The sequence below is a fragment of the Mobula hypostoma genome, chromosome 14 (genome assembly GCF_963921235.1).
Source record: "Mobula hypostoma chromosome 14, sMobHyp1.1, whole genome shotgun sequence".
Taxonomy (NCBI): domain Eukaryota; kingdom Metazoa; phylum Chordata; class Chondrichthyes; order Myliobatiformes; family Myliobatidae; genus Mobula; species Mobula hypostoma.
The window spans coordinates 75,747,073-75,763,859 of NC_086110.1; the positions used below are offsets into that span (position 1 = coordinate 75,747,073).

General features: G+C 46.0%; 1 protein-coding gene across 3 annotated transcripts in view; it reads right to left on the reverse strand.

The window, feature by feature from the left end:
- Positions 1-1,369: 1,369 nt before the first annotated feature.
- LOC134356359 (granule associated Rac and RHOG effector protein 1-like) overlaps positions 1,370-16,787 on the reverse strand; it is a 249,049-nt gene continuing 233,631 nt past the window's right edge. For all 3 annotated transcript variants that reach the window (XM_063067262.1, XM_063067259.1, XM_063067260.1), the window contains 4 exons: positions 14,299-14,464; positions 11,180-11,311; positions 9,954-10,032; positions 1,370-3,173 (listed from right to left, as the gene is read on the reverse strand). In XM_063067262.1, the coding sequence (XP_062923332.1) occupies positions 2,841-3,173; positions 9,954-10,032; positions 11,180-11,311; positions 14,299-14,464 (710 nt within the window). In that variant the 3' untranslated portion in view covers positions 1,370-2,840. The remainder of the gene's footprint in view (positions 3,174-9,953; positions 10,033-11,179; positions 11,312-14,298; positions 14,465-16,787) is intronic.

The following is a 16,787-nucleotide window of genomic DNA, read 5'->3' on the forward strand; positions in this document are numbered from 1 at the left end:
ATTTTCAACACAATATAGTTTTGCACCATTTGTCACGGCCACAATCTCTCTCGAAGGAATATAGAAAGCTTAAGCAGTTTTAACATATTCGTCAGATCCTCTGGGATAGGATGCGAACCCATAGGTTTAATTTCCTCACACAAACATACATTTCAGATTTTTGAATTTGGACTGCAAATGCTCAGAGGGACCCAAACCTCCCATCCTAATCACCCTGAAGACAAGGCGGTGGAATGGAGTGTGGCAGATACAGAGAGTGGACTGTGGTGTGTGGTGTGGGGTGGGGGTGGGGGTGGGGGTGGGAATTCTACCTGTCACTGCAAAGGCAGTAAGTAGTGTGGTTCGAGCAGCAGGGTGCTCTCTGACGTGAAGTGGGGATGAAGAGCAGACGACCTCGGGGTGAGCATGCGTCTGTGGCATCCATCAGACAGGGCACTGGTGCTTCATCAGCTGGGCTCATGACAGCTCCGAGAATACGGTGCCACTCTTGCCTTGAGCTTTTACAAGGGATAGGGGATCACTAGGTGGAAGTGGGGAGAGACACAGAAAGAGCAAAGACAGACATGAGGGGAGGGGAGGAGATGGAGAGGGAGAGGGAGAGGTGGCTCTCTTTAGAAAATATGCACCTGATGAGGCAAGTTTATGCCAGTCTCCCTTGCTCCTGCCTCCAAATTTCTACACAAGGCACCAGTGCAGTAGCTGCAGATCCCGACTGAGGATTTGGACAGTCACTGGCGAGGGTTGGGGCAGTCACCAGTTCTGGAAGGAAGGTGGAGGCACAAGAGAGTTGGGGGAAGGAGCAGGCTGCTGGTCATTCCTCTATGCCTGCAAGATTCCCTCCAACAAAATCACCAGCAGGTTTATAAAACAGTACAAAAAAAATTTAAACTCTGCCACGGACAGTCCCAAGCCCAGCTGCGAAAGGAGTGTTAGACATGGAGTTAGCAAACCCATCACGTACAAACCCAGAGCTACTGGAACACCAACAGAAGCTCCAAAGACCTCATCTGTGGGAGAGGAAGGATCTTTGAGGATGAGCTACACTTGGGGACAAATTGCAAGACTGGCCCAGGACAGAGGACTCTGGTGAGCTGCCGTCGGTGGTCTTTGCCCCAGTAGGGGTGATGGGCTTGAGAAGACGACAAAAATAATTTACACAGGTGACTTGCTTGTTTCGTCCCCCCACCATCCCCCTGATTTCTCCATGATGCAGGCTATAAAACAGCTTTAGAAATGATTGCAACACACACAAAATGCTGGAGGAACTCAGCAGATCAGGCAATATCCACGGAAATGAATGAACAGTTGACGTTTCAGAACAAGACCCTTCATTATGTCTTGATGAAGGATCTCAGCCTGAAACGTCAGCTGTTGATTCATTCCCACAGGTGCTGCCTGACTTGCTGAGTTCCTCCAGCATTTTGTGTCTGCTGTTCTGGACTTCCAGCATCTGCAGAATCTCTTGAGTGTGACAAATGATTTGTGTTTTACTAATGTGTTAAATGTTGATGAACTCCGTCTGTGACCGCGTGCACACACACTTTACTGCTCTGACTAGCCTCGCTCTACAGAGATACCTGTAAACTGCTTGCACTGGGTCAGACCTCCAGCCACAGGTAACGCGGTACACAGGTATGGGAGTGGGGGGGGGGTGGGGGAGGCTGGTGGAGAGAGGCAGCACACACACGCACACACACACACACACACACACACAAAGGACAAGGAGGAAAGTTCAAGAGTGAAGAATGTGGAAAAACTCAACATTTCAGAACATTAAACCAGCAACTACACCACAACATTACAAAGATTAAGCTGTTCTCTCAAGGCAATGTATCCTAGCGAACAGCAAAAGTACTGGAAGGGAGGGTTACAGCACCTACCCCGAGTGTCTGCAATCTGACAAGAATTGGATTTATAGAGGGACAGTGTTAGGGATAATTCTGCCTGCTGTCTGTTTCCCTTGGGTCATGCCATGAGTCATTTGTACTTTAAACAAATATTGGATATTCCCTTGGCGATGACACCAGACCTTGGATTTCGGATGGAGACATGAGGGTGTTAGGTTTTTGCTGTAAACTCCTCTATTGACAGTCCCAAGCCCAGCTGCAAAAGGAGGAGGGGTTGGGCATGGGGTTAGCAATCCCATCCCGTAAAATCCCAAAGCTACAAAACAGCGATGCAAGTTCCAAAGACCTCACTTCTGGGAGAGGAAGGATACACCAAGAAGATGGCTACCCCTGGAGACAACATGAAAGACTGGCCCAGGACAGAGGACTCTCGTGAGCTGCTATCGGTGGGCTCTGCTCCAGTAGGAGTGATGGGCTTAACTAAGTAAGCAAGTTCCTGCTGTAACTTCAACCTAGTGGTGTTCAATTTTTTTTAAAAAAGCTACTCTAGCTGCTTCAAGTGGTTAAGTGTATCCCAGCCCGCTTCCTGGATGTCTGGTGGTCAGTGCAGCCCTTTGGCCCCCGAGTACAATGCTCCAGGCACCCCAGTGAAGGGGGCCTCGAAGAGCTCCAGCTCAAGCTGGAAGCCAGGTGCCTGTTGGTAGGAAAAAGGCTCAATGGCTGGTGTCAACCTCGGTAAAGGATGCCGAGTGAGGGGCACGGCACGTACGTGGTTCAATGGACGGCAGTCTCCCAGTCGCAACACAAGAGGGGATGGCAGCCTGCTGCCCCTGGCCCACACTTGCTGTGCAGACAAAGCACCAGGAACCCTCCCGCTCCCCCACCCTCCTCCGAGACACTCAGGCACCGCACCTCATCCAGAACTGTACAGCTTTTCACTAGAATACAGAACCCCGGCTCCATAAGGTCGGGGAGTTTGTTACTTCCCGAGTCTCAGTACTGGTGCAGATAGGACTGTCTCCTCTCCTGCTTCATGGGATAGGATTTAAAGCCCTTGTTCATCGGTTTATGCTGGGAAGCTTGTTGCTGTTGCTGCTGCTGTGACTGCTGCTGGTTGTAGGAGAAGGTGGACGAGATCCCAGGAGAAGGGGAGCTGTCCGTGCCTGTGGACCACACGGTGGACTGCAGCATCTGCATCGACTCATTCCACTGTGTGCTGGGGCTGGTCATCTGGTACAGGGAGCTGCCTGGATTCGGCATTGTGTTGCTGAGGGACGCCAGATGTTGCCACGGGGCTTTTGGAGGCCACGTCTTGGTCTTGTTATCCTAAAGAAAAGAAAAAAACCTGCACGTTAAGTTCAAGCCAAACCCAAGAGGCATGGTGAGTCATAGACCAGCACAGGCCCTTCAGCCCACAATGTTATGCTGACCCTTTAACTTACTCTAAGATCAATCTAAACTCTGCCATGGACAGTCCCAGATCTGGCTGCAAAAGTAAGAGGGTTGGAATGGGGCTAGGAACCCCATCCCGTAGAAACCCAGAGCGACAGAAATGCCAGCAGAAGCTCCAAGGACCTCATTCCTGGGAGAGGAAGTGTACACCAAGAAGATGGGCTACACCTGGAGACAACGTGAAAGACAGGCCCCAGAGGATTCTGGCGAGCTGCTGTCGGCACCGCTTGCCCCAGATGGGCTTAAGGAGGAGATCAATCTAACCCTTCCCTTATGAGGGCAGTCTGCAGCAACTAAGGAGAGTTCATTGGGAATACCTTTTTTCTGGCAAGCCTACATCAAGCATGTGGGGGGTGTTTAAAGATCAATTGCAGAGTACAGTAAAGGTATGCTCCTGTTAGAAGGAAGCATGGGAATAGAACGATAAGAAAATCTTGGGTGTCCAGAGAGGTGACGAATTTAATCAAGACAAAAATCGAGAAGTGTGTAAAGCTTTGGAAGTTAGGATCAAACAGAGCACCTGAGCTCTGTTATTTTGGGCTCCTTATTTTAGAAAGGATATACTGACATTGGAGAGGGTTCAGAGAAGATTCACAAGAGTGATTCCAGGAATGAAAGGGTTACAGTATGAGGAACATCTGGCAGCTCTTGGGCTGTATTTCCTGGAGTTCAGGAGAATGAGGGGGGGGGATCGCACAGAAACATTCCGAATGTTAAAAGATCTGAACAGATTAGATGTCGCAAAGTTATTTCCCATGGTAGGGAGTCTAGGACAAGAGGGCACGACTTCAGGATTGAAGGATGTCCATTTAGAACAGAGATTCAGAGAAATTACTTTAGTCAGAGTGTGATAAATGTGGAATTTGTTGCCATGGGTGGCTGTGGAGCCCAAGTCACTGGGTGCATTTAAGGCAGAGACAGATGGGTTCTTGATTAGCCAGGGTATCAAGGGTATGGGGCGAAAGCAGGGGAGTGGGGATGACCGATGCCCATGATTGAATGGTGGTGCAGACTCGATGGGTCAAATGGCCTACTTCTGCTCTTATATCTTATGGTCTTATGAGGATTATAAAGAAGCCAGAAAAGAACTCAAGAATGGAATTATGCAAGCCAGGGGGGCCCATGAAAAGTTCTTGGTAAGTAAGATTAAGCATTCTATATATACATCAAGAGCAAGAGGATATCTAGGGAAGAGAGAGAGGATTACGAGGATAAAGATGGGAACATTTGCTTGGATACAGAGAATGTGAGTGAGGTCCTTAATGAGTATTTTACTTCAGTATTTGCTAAGGAAAAGGACATGGAGGACCAGGAGATCAGTTCTCAGTCATAAATATGTTAGAACGTTTAGAGATCAAGGAGGAGGAAGTGTTGGGTGTCCTATTGAGTATTAAGATGGATAAGTCCCCAGGGCCTGACAGGCTCTACCTTGGTTATTGAGGGAGGCAAGAGACGAGATTACTGGGGCTTTGACCTGTACTTTCATGTCCTCTTTCGGCACAGGCGAGGTCTTGGAGGACTGGTGAGTGGCTAATGTACCTCTGTTTAAGAAGGGAAAAGGGAAAATCCTGGAACAATGGATTGCTCCTCCTCATTCCTTTTCCACGGCCTTCGATCCTCTCCTATCAGATTCCCCATTCTCCAGCCCTTTATCTCTTTCACTAATCAGCTTCCCATCTCTTCACCCCCTCCCCCTCTCCTGGTTCCTACCACCTTGACTGCTTCCTTCCCTTCCCCCACCTTCTTACTCTGATCTCTTCCTTTCCAGTCCTGATGAAAGGTCTCAGCCCAAAATACTCTTTTCCATAGATGCTGCCTGGCCTACTGAGTTCCTCCAGCATTTTGTGATTCAGTTTCTTGACAAGGTGATAAGAGAGATTGATGAAGGTAGAGCAGTGGATGTCGTCTACGTGGATTTTAGTAAGGCATTTGATAAAGTCCCTCATGGGAGGCTAATCCAGAAGATTAAGATGCATGGGGTCCGTGGCGAATTGGCTGCTTGGATTCAGAACTGCTTGGGCATAGAAGACGAAGGGTAGTGGTTGAAGGAAGTTATTTGAGCTGGGGGTCTGTAGTTAGTGGTGTTCTGCAGGGATCTGTGCTGGGACCTCTGATGTTTGTGATGTACGACGTGGATGAAAATGCAAATGGGTGGGTTAGTGAGTTTGCAGATGATTCCGAGATTGGTGGAGTTGTGAACAGTGTAGAATACAGCACAATGCAGATCAAATGCAGATATGGGCTGAGAAATGGATGGAGTTTACCCGGATAAATGTAAGGTGTTGCACCTTGGAAGGGCAAATGCAAGGAGACAGTACATAGTTAGATCCTTAAACAGTACACTGAAAGATTCTTAACAGTGTTGCTGAGCAGAGAGATGTTGGGGTTCAATGGCTACACGGGTCAATAAGGTGGTTAACAAGGCGTATGCAATGCTTGCTTGCTTTAGTCGAGGCACTGAGTTCAAAAGTCAAGAGGTTATGTTGCAACTTTATAAAATACTGGTTAGGCTGCATCTGGAGTATTGCACACAGTTCTGGTCACCCTACCATATAAACGATGTTGAGGCTTCCGAGAGGGTGCAGAACAGGTTTAGCAAGTTGCTGCTTAGTTCATAACGAAAGGTTAGACAAACTTGAATTATTTTCACTGGAACAGCTAAGGCTGAGGGGAGATCTGATAGAGGCTTATAAGATTATGAGAAGCATAGATAGAGTGGTTGGAGAGTATCTGTTTCCCAGGATTGAAATGTCTAATACCAGAGGGCATGTATTGAAGGTGAAAGGGAGGTGAGGGTAAGTTTATTTACTCAAAGAGTGGTGGATGCCTCGAGTGTGCTGCCTGTTACGGTAGTAGAGGCAAGTAGAGGCTTTTAAAAGACATTTAGATAGGCACATGAATATGAGGAAGATGGATAGATATTTGTAGGTAGGAAGGATTAGTTTTTGTGTTTATATTGATTTACTCTTTAGCTGGTTCAGCACAAGCCTGTTCTTGTGCTGTACTCTTCTGTGTTCTGTTCTTCCACATAGCCCTCCATTTTTCTTTCTTCCATGTGCCTATCTAAGAATCTCTTCAATGTCCTGAATCTTTTTGTCTCTACCAGCACCCCGGCAACACCCTACCATTCTGTGTAAAAAGCATCTACCTCTTGTATTTCCCCTACACTTTTCTCCAATCACCTTAAAATTATGCCACTCTTTTTAGCATTTCTGACCAGGTAATATAGGTCTCTTATCATCTTATACACCACTATTAAGTCACCTCTCGTCCTCCTTCGCTCCAAAGAGAAAAGTCCTAACATGCTCAGCCTTTCTTTCTGCTTTCTAATGCAGGCAGCATCTTGGTAAGTCTCCTCTACATGCTTTCTAAAGCTTCCACATCCTTCCTATAATGATGGGACCAGAACTGAACACAATACTCCAAGTGTGGTCTAATAGGAGATGCAACATTAACTCACGGCACTTAACCATATAACAATTACAGCACAGAAACAGGCCATCTCGGCCCTTCTAGTCCGTGTCGAACTCTTACTCTCACCTAGTCCCACTGACCTGCACTCAGCCTATAACCTTCCATTCCTTTCCTGTCCATATAGCTATCCAATTTAACTTTAAATGACAACATCGAACTTGCCTCAACCACTTCTGCTGGAAGCTCGTTGCACACAGCTACCACTCTCTGAGTAAAGGAGTTCCCCCTCATGTTACCCCTTAACTTTAGCCCTTTAACTCTCAATTCATGTCCTCTTGTTTGAATCTCCCCCACTCTCAATGGAAAAAGCCTATCCACGTCAACTCTATCTATGCCCCTCATAATTTTAAATACCTCTATCAAGTTCCCCCTCAACCTTCTACGCTCCAAAGAATAAAGACCCAACTTGCTCAACCTTTCTCTGTAACTTAGGTAATGAAACCCAGGTAACATTCTAGTAAATCTTCTCTGTACTCTCTCAATTTTGTTGACATCTTTCCTATAATTTGGTGACCAGAACTGTACACAATACTCCAAATTTGGCCTCACCAATGCCTTGTACAATTTCAACATTACATCCCAACTCCTATACTCAATGCTCTGATTTATAAAGGCCAGCATACCAAAAGCTTTCTTCACCACCCTATCCACATGAGATTCCACCTTCAGGGAACTATGCACCATTATTCCTAGATCCCTCTGTTTTACTGCATTCTTCAATGCCCTACCATTTACCATATATGTCCTATTTTGATTAGTCCTACCAAAATGTAGCACCTTATGTTTATCAGCATTAAACTCCATCTGCCATCTTTCAGCCCACTCTTCCAACTGGCCTAAATCTCTTTGCAAGCTTTGAAAACCTACTTCATTATCCACAACTCCACCTATCTTAGTATCATCTGCATACTTACTAATCCAATTTACCACCCCATCATCCAGATCATTAATGTATATGACAAACAACATTGGACCCAGTACAGATCCCTGAGGCACACTAGTCACCGGCCTCCAATCTGACAAACAGTTATCCACCACTACTCTCTGGCATCTCCCATCCAGCCACTGCTGAATCCATTTTACTACTTCAATATTAATACCTAACGATTGAACCTTCCTAACTTGAACTCAATCTCCTGACTAGTGAAGGCCAACAGATCTTACGTCTTCTTAAACACCCTATCAACTTATGCAGCAACTTTGAGGGAATATAAACCCCAAGATCTCACTGTTCCTCCACACTGCTAAGAATCCTGCCATTAATCCTGTGTTCTGCCTTGAAGTTTGACCTTCCAAAGCGTATCAATTCACGTATTTCCAGATTGAATCAAAGAGCACTACACCACAGAAACAGGCTCTTTGGTCTCATCTAGTCTGTGCTGAACTGGTTTTCTGCCTGGTCCCATCGACCTACATCTGGACCAGTGTTCCATATGCCTCCCATCCATCTACCTACCCAAGCTTCTCTTAAATGTTGAAATCGAACCTTCATATACCACTTCCACTGGCAGCTCATTCCACGCTCACACTACCCTCTGAGTGAAGAAGTTCCCTTAGGTTCCCCTTAACCTCCAGCACTCCAGGAACACAGGGTGCCTCTTGGATCACAGAAAGCACCTCAAACTACCAGAACCCTCCCCAGATCTTTTCCAACAGCAGCATCTCCAGTCACTGCTGTTACACACCACATCAGCAAAGTATCATCTCAGAACCACACCAATGGCCACGAGAAATGTCCCACAGCCAATAAAAAAGAGCAGAGGTTGTAAGTTCAGCTATCTCCAACACAGCCACAAACATCGAGAACATCTTCAAGAGTAGTGCCTCAAGAAGAAAGCATCCATTATTAAGGACCCTCGCCACCTTGAACATGCCCTCTTCTCATTATTACCATCAGGAAGGGCTTCACCCTCCCTCTGACTGGAAAATAAAAGAACATCATGGTACAGGAACAGGCCCTTTGGCCCATGACGTCAAATTAAACTACACACGGTCCAAATCCCACCATATTGATGAGAATCCCGTCAATGCCACATTCACATCTGCCCCCACCACCACCCCGGCAGCACGTTCCAAATATCCACCACTCTCCGTATAAAACAAAAACTTGCCTCGTACATCTTCTTTACTTTCCTCCTCTCACCCTAAATGCAAGCTTACCCTGTACCCTGGGAAATTGATTCTGTCTACCCTATTTACGCTTCGTTGCGTCTTCAAGCTCCTGTCCCTCCTCCTTGATGGGAGCAATGGGAACAGGGCATGACCTGAGTGATGGAGTGTTCAACGATGGACGTCACCTTTCTGAGGCATCGCTCCTTGAAGATGTCCTGGATGCTGGGGAGGCCAGTGTCCATGGTGGAGAAGACCGAGTTTACAACTTCCTGCAGATTATTTTGATCCTGTGAAATACCCCCCACCCCATACCAGACGATGATGCAGCCATTTAGAATGTTCTGTACAGTACATCTGTAGAAATTTGCAAATGTCTTTAAAAGCACACCAAGTCCCTTCAAACTCCTAATAAAATGTAACTGTCCCACTGTCCTTATAACTGCATCAATATGTTGGGCTCAGGATAGATCCTCAGAGATGTCGACACCCAGGAACTTGAAATTGCTCACCCATTACAACAAATTTCACGACATACGCCAGTGATATTAAACCTGATTCTGATTCTACATTTAGAGAGGAAAGTACAGGAGACTGAAGACCCACACATGATGATTCAGCACATCTTCCCCTCCCTCCACCATCAGATCTCCCAACAGTCCATGACCCATGAACACTACCTCACAATTCCTTTTCTTTTGAACTGCGGATATATTTTGTAATTTATAATAACGTAAGCCTGATTCTGCACCCGTTCCAAAGCCTCCACATCTTTGTATAATCACAGTCAGGTTTATTATCAGTGACATATGTCATGAAATTTGTTTTTTATAAGACATAAAAATTATTTATGCAATAAATAAATAGTGTGAAAAAGGAAGAGTGAGGTGGTGTTCATACAATCATGGACTTTTCAAAAATCTGACAGTGGAGGGGTTAGAAACAAAATGTCGACTGATTATTCCTGCTTGAATTGCTGAGTTCCTGCTGCATTTTGGATTTCCAGCATCTGCGGAATCGCTTGTGTTTATAACCTCTTTAATCCCTCTTTAGGAAGAAGAGGGTACGTACCTGGCTAAGATCATCGAGTGTGGATAAGACAGGAGGAGAAGGCAAAGTAGAAGATTCTTGATCGCCACTGCTGTGTTTTCTGTCGAACAGAAGAGTAAAGGTCACTTGTTAGACGTGAGCAGAATCAGATTTAGGTTTAATATCATTGCATATATCACGACATTTGTTGTTTTGCAGCCGCAGTACACTGCAATACAGAATAATAAAAACTATCAATTACAATAAATACATATAAAGAGAGAAATTAATTAAGTAGTACAAAAAGAGAGGGAAGTAAATCATGAGGTAGTATTTATGGGTTCATTGTCCATTGATGGTCAAGGGGAAGAAGCTGTTCCAGAAACATTAGTGTGTGTTTTCAGGCTCCTGTACCTCCTCCCTGATGGTAGCAATGAGAAGAGGACACGTCTTGGATGATGGGGGTCCTCAATGGCAGATGCCATCTTTTTGAGGTATCGCAATGGGTCCTCTTATTCAGTTTGGTTTCAGGGTTGTGTGGAGACCGATGGGAAAACTTGTCCAAATCCCTTCCTCCCCCCCAGAATGTTTCAAGGTCTTGGCTTTGTGAGCAATCAGCATGGGAGTGCAGGGTATGTGGTACACCACAACTGCACCACTGTTTTGTAGCAGTTAGGGCAACGCTATTATAGCTTGGGGCATCTGTAAGTAACTTGTATGTCCTTTGTGTGTGTGTATGTGTGAGTGAGTGAGTGAGTGAGTGTGTGTGTGTGTGTGTGTGTGTGTGTGTGTGTGTGTGTGTATATGCGTGTGTTTCATCCCACATTCCAAAGATATACAGGTTAGTAGGCTAATTGGTCATAGTAAATTGTCCTGAGATTAGGCTAGGGTTAAATCAGTGGGTTGCTGGGTCATGTGGCTTAAAGGACTGGTGCTGTATCTCTAGATTAAATAAACAAACAAACAAACAAACAGAAAGCAAACAGATAAATCATGTTTGGTGGTATTGCTTGAAGGCAGGAAGTGGTCTCCTGTTCGTCCATAAACAACACACCTGGACACTTACACCCTCCTCACTGAATTAGCAGGACCCTCTTTCACAGAACCTCTGATAATCAGTTCAGAGTTGAGGTGAGTGAAGATATCCACGCTGGTTCAGGATAACATGGACAGTAGGGGTTCAGGACAGTATCCGTGGGAAGAAAAGCTGTGAAGTTAACACTCACTGTGAATAAATAAAGGACAAAGGTGACGTTAACTTTGCTTACCTTCTCTGTTTGACAGCAGCAACAAGGTCAGGCCCTGAGAACATGGAGAATAAACTGTCTCCATTAGCAGAAGACGCCTCATCGCTGGAACTGGCCGAGTCTCCCTGCGTCCCTGACCAGCTCATCACGTCCCTGAGAAACAGAGAACAGTTATCACATAGCTCCCATTAGACAAGAGGCTATGTAGCATCCACACCAGGACCAGTAGACTCAAAAACATTTACTTTTTCCAAGCAGTAAGGCTGATTAACACCTCCACCCACTAATCCTCCCCTCCACACCCCCAACCACCACTACTTTATCATTTCCTGTCAGTCACCTTATATACAGACACTCCTGTGGCTAGCATCATTGTATAGACATACATCAGTCTACATGTACAAGTTATCTTATGTATTTGTATTTATTGTATATTTATTACTCTTGTGTTGTTTTTTTTGTGCTGCTTCGGATCCAGAGTAAAAATTAATTTGTTCTCCTTTACACTTGTGTACAGGAAATGACATTAAACAATCTTGAATCTACACACCCAATTCTCAGCAGCTCTTAACTAGTGTAATCCAACCTGGTTGAGGATACTACTGACATATAATTTACACTGAAATCAGCAATGGTAAATGTTCATTAAACTGAGGGGTGAACAAACAGAGTATTCAACAGGTCAGGTCGTATCTGTGAATGGGGAAATAGAGGCAATGTTCCAGATCATAGATCCTCCATCAGAACGAGGCAAGAGAGAAGGTAATCCTTGTCCCCCTCTGCCATAAAACCATAAGACATAGGAACGGAAGTAAGCCTTTCTGCTGTCTACTGTCCAAATTGGAAAACAGTGAGTCTACTGTCTAGACACCTCAAGGCAGTTTGTTTGTTTATTTATTGAGATACAGTGCAGTACAGGTCCTTCCGGCCTTTCGAGCTGTGCCACCCAGCAGCCCCTGACTTAATCCTGGCCTAATCACAGGACAATTTACAATGACCAATTAATTTACTAACTGGTACATCTTTGGACTGTGGGAGGAAACTGGAGCACCCAGAGAAAACCCACACATTCCAGGAAGAACATACCGACTCCTCACAGAACTGAACTCCAAACTCCAACACCCCGAGCTGTAACAGCGTCGTGCTGACTGTTTGTATCTCCTCTCTGTGAATGCGTGGGTTTCCTTGCACAGTCCAAAGATATACAGGTTAATAGGTTAATTGGTTATTGTAAGTTGTCCTGTGATTAGGCTAGGGCTGCATCAGTGGGTTGCTGCGGGGCGAGGCTCGTTGGGTTGAAAGGGCCTATTTTACGCTCTATCTCTAAATAAAATAAAATGGAAAATAAGCAGTGTGAGAGGTTGCAGCCTGTAATTGAGTATTCTGAAGGGGCTGCTCCTTAAGATCTAGTTACACCTCAGCCCCAACGCTCCTGATCTACTGTCCCCCACTGTGGAGGGGAGGTGGGTCACTTGGAAGACTTCTGGTTAGCCTGCTCCCGGGTTTGGCCAAGGTGGACATTCATGGGTCCAGCTGGCAGGCAGTCGAGGGCTCTGGCTGATCCAACTGCCTGCTCCTTTTCAGGGCTTATGTCCATGCTTGGGTGTCCCTGGAGGAAAAGTATGCTGTGTCCATGGGCACAGTGAGGGATTTCCAGGAACAGTGAGCCCCTCAGGAGCTTAAACATGTTGTCAATAGTAATAATCCTATTTTAATATGAATCTGTAATTAGATTATGATGCCTGATTATTGTACAGTTTTGTTTTGTGTTATAGTCAATGGATAAACTTGTATTAAAAGGGGAGAAAAATAAAATGGTTTCCGGATCTAGGGAGGGAGGCAGGAGGTTTGCGTACAACAAAGAGACCCACTCTTTTCCAATTCGGACAAATGGGCCGTCACAGTAGCGTTGCAGATAGTCTAACACTATTACAGCTGGGGGCGTTCACAAGTTCAGTTCCATGCTATTTTCAGGAGTGTGTGTGTTCACCCCAGGACCGAGTGGGTTTTTCCCCACACTCACTCCACTCCAAGGACGTACTGGTTAGTAGGTTAACTGGTCATTGTGAACTGTCCTGTGTCAGGCTGGGGTTAAACAGGTGGGTTGCTGAGTGGTGTAGCTCAATGGGCCTGTTCCACACTGCATCTCCAAAACATAAATAAAACTGGGTCTCTGATCCCAAACCCGAACTGTTTCTCTCTCCACGGATACTGACCGACCTGCTGGGTGTTCCCCCTCCTGCTTTACTTACGGATTTCTAACACCTGCACGTTTTGCATGCTGTGGGGAGAATTTCTCCATCCCTCTGCCCCACACACAGTGGACAACATGCACGAAAAGAGAAGTAATAGTTTATAGATTGTCCCACACAGATAGAAACAGGACCTCCTTGACCTTCTAATATATGTCTGAGGTGCTGATGCTCAAGCCTCCCACCCTCCTCAGTGATTTCCTCCCCCCCCCCGCCCAATCATCGCGAATGTGTCAGGAGTAAGACATCTTGACCACAGCACGGCTGCTCTGGGCTACAGCTGGGCCAGTGACGATAGCAGTGGTCACAGGGTTGGTTGAAAGAGCTGGGGATAAGTCACGAGACCAGAGTGAGAACATCTCTTCAACGGATCTCTGATCACTTAAAGCTCCCTTTGGACCCTGGAGACTACTCACTCAACTCCCACGTACACAGACACTGCCATAACAGCGCTGTGACGGGTCCCCTCTCCACCTGACCCTGGCTGGTCCCCGTCCTCTCACTCAAGTTTCTCAGGACGAGGGCCCTCTTCTCCCAATACCCTCCCTGCTCTGGACTCAGCCCTCCCCACCCTTCCCTGGTCTGGACTCAGCCCTCCCCACCCCTCCCTGGTCTTGTCCCTGCCCTCCCCACTTCCCCCTAGTTTGGACCCTGTTCTCCTCACCATCCCTGCTCGAGACTCTGCCTTCCCCACTATCCTTCACTAATCTGGACACGGCTTTCCCCATCCTTTCCTGGACTCCCCAAGGTCCTCTGGACTAGACACTGCTCTTTAAACTCCTCCCCTCCCCACCCCACCCTGGTCTGGACTCAGCCCTCCCCTTCCTCTGCTTGCGCCGGTCTCCATCCCTGCGCCCGCAGCCCAGGATCCCAAGCTGTCAGGCCTACCCCTCGGTGAAGAACTCGGGAGCCTGCCACGGCCGGTGAGCCTCCTCGGAGACGGGCCAGTTGGTCCTGGCGGTGCTGTGTCGTCGGACATGCTGCGACTGCCGCTTCTGCTGCATAGCCTGGCTCACGCCCGCCACATATCGGGCAAACTCGGGGTCCGAGCCCACTGCAGGGAAGGAGGAGAGAAAATGTGCCACAAGAGGCTCTGTTACTGATGCATCCTGCTTTCCATCCCCCTGCAACTCTAGTTTAAACCCCACTGTACAGCATTAACAAACCTTCCGACTAGAATATCAGCCCCCCTCCAGTTCAGGTGCAAACCGTCCCTTCTGTACAGCTCCCACATTCCTTGAAAGAGAGCCCAATGATCCAGAACTCTCATGCTCTCCCTCCTACACCTACTCCTTAGCTACTCATTAAACCATATAATCTTCCTAGTTCTGGCCTTACTAGCATGTGGTACAGGTAGCACCTTGAAATCACAATCCTGGAGGTCCTGCCCTTTAATTTAGCACCTAACTCCCTGAACTCTCTATGCAGAACCTCATCACTCATTCTACCCATGTCATTGGTACCTACATGAACCATGACTTCTGGCTGTTCACTTAAGAATGCTGAGGCCTCGATCCAAGATAGTCAGATTGGAGAGCACGTCTTATGAGGGAAGGTTGAGTGAGTTAGGGTTTTACTCTTTGGAGCCCTTTACCTCTTCCACCTATCCCCTCCCAGCTTCCCCACCCACTAACATTCCCTCTCACCTAGTCTCACTTACCACCTGCCAGCTTGTACTCTTTCCCCTCCCTCCAGCTAATTCTGGCTTTTGTCCCCTTCCTTCCCAGTCCTGATGAAGGGTGTCGCTCGAAACATTAATTGTTCATTCCCCTACACAGATGCTGAGTTCCTCCAGCATTTTGTGTGTGTTGTTCAAGATTTCCAGCATCTGTGGAATCTCTTGTGTTTAATACAAGTGCTTGTAACCTTGTATATAGTCACCCTCCCCCAGTACTTTACCTGCCCCCTCCTCAGCACACTCGAGGAAATCGCACTGAGGTTAAACTCCTCTCTTTTCAGTTTTGCCCTGACGGGGATACTCCAGTCAAGGTCGAGTGAGACTTTCTAATTCACGACATTTCACACTTGTGGCTTGCGTCAACAACTATGAACAGCTTGAACCCAGGACTTCAAGAGCCTAGGACAGGGGTGGTGAACCTTTTTGATAGCGTATGCCTATATTGGTAATGTTCTTCAAAAAATTCTCCCAAATGCCATGGTAATTTTGAGCAGTTACCACTGATGAATAGATTAGTACCAATAATTATGAACTTTTTTTAAAGGAAAAAGGATAAACACTGTTCTTTATTTATGTGTATTCATTGTTTTACTGTTAATAAAAATATAACAGGGAAAAATTGAAATAAATAAAACATTTTAGAAAACCTGTTCAAAAATTAAATATAAGACCTCAAGATACAGGTGCAGAGTTAGGCCATCTGGCGCATTGTACTGCTCATCATGGCTGACCTATTTTCCCTCTCAGCCCAATATTCTGCCCTCTCCCCATATCCCTTAGTGCCTAAATATTAATCTTTTTAAAAGGTAATGTAAAAAGACATAATTTCTAAATAGCATTGTTATTGCAAACATATACACTAGGTCTGCAAGTGTTTCGCAATGTTACCTCCAATGCCATGTGTTCTTACAACCATCTAGTTGGCGCCAAGCCAGTGTGAGACATTTCCAATGAAAAATCTCACTGCTCGTGGGTTGTAAAAAGATATTTGCTGCTTCATTTAGCAGTAAACATCATGCAACTGCAGGAAACATAAAGTTGTGGTGGTAGGGGATTTTAATTTTCCATACATTGATTGGGACTCCCATACTGTTAGGGGTCTAGATGGTTTAGAGTTTGTAAAATGTGTTCAGGGAAGTTTTCTAAATCAGTATATAGAGGGACCAACTAGAGGGGATGCAATATTGGATCTCCTGTTAGGAAACGAATTAGGGCAAGTGACAGAAGTCTGTGTAGGGGAGCACTTTGGTTCCAGTGATCATAAGACCATTAGTTTCAATTTGATCATGGACAAGGATAGATCTGGTCCTAGGGTTGAGGTTCTGAACTGGAAGAAGGCCAAATTTGAAGAAATGAGAAAGGATCGAAAAAGCGTGGATTGGGACAGGTTGTTCTCTGGCAAAGATGTGATTGGTAGATGGGAAGCCTTCAAAGGGGAAATTTTGAGAGTGCAGAGTTTGTATGTTCCTGTCAGGATTAAAGGCAAATTGAATAGGAATAAGGAACCTTGGTTCTCAAGGTATATTGCAACTCTGATAAAGAAGAAGAGGGAGTTGCATGAAATGTATAGGAAACAGGGGGTAAATCAGGTGCTTGAGGAGTATAAGAAGTGCAAGAAAATACTTAAGAAAGAAATCAGGAGGGCTAAAAGAAGACATGAGGTTGCCTTGGCAGTCAAAGTGAAGGATAATCCAAAGAG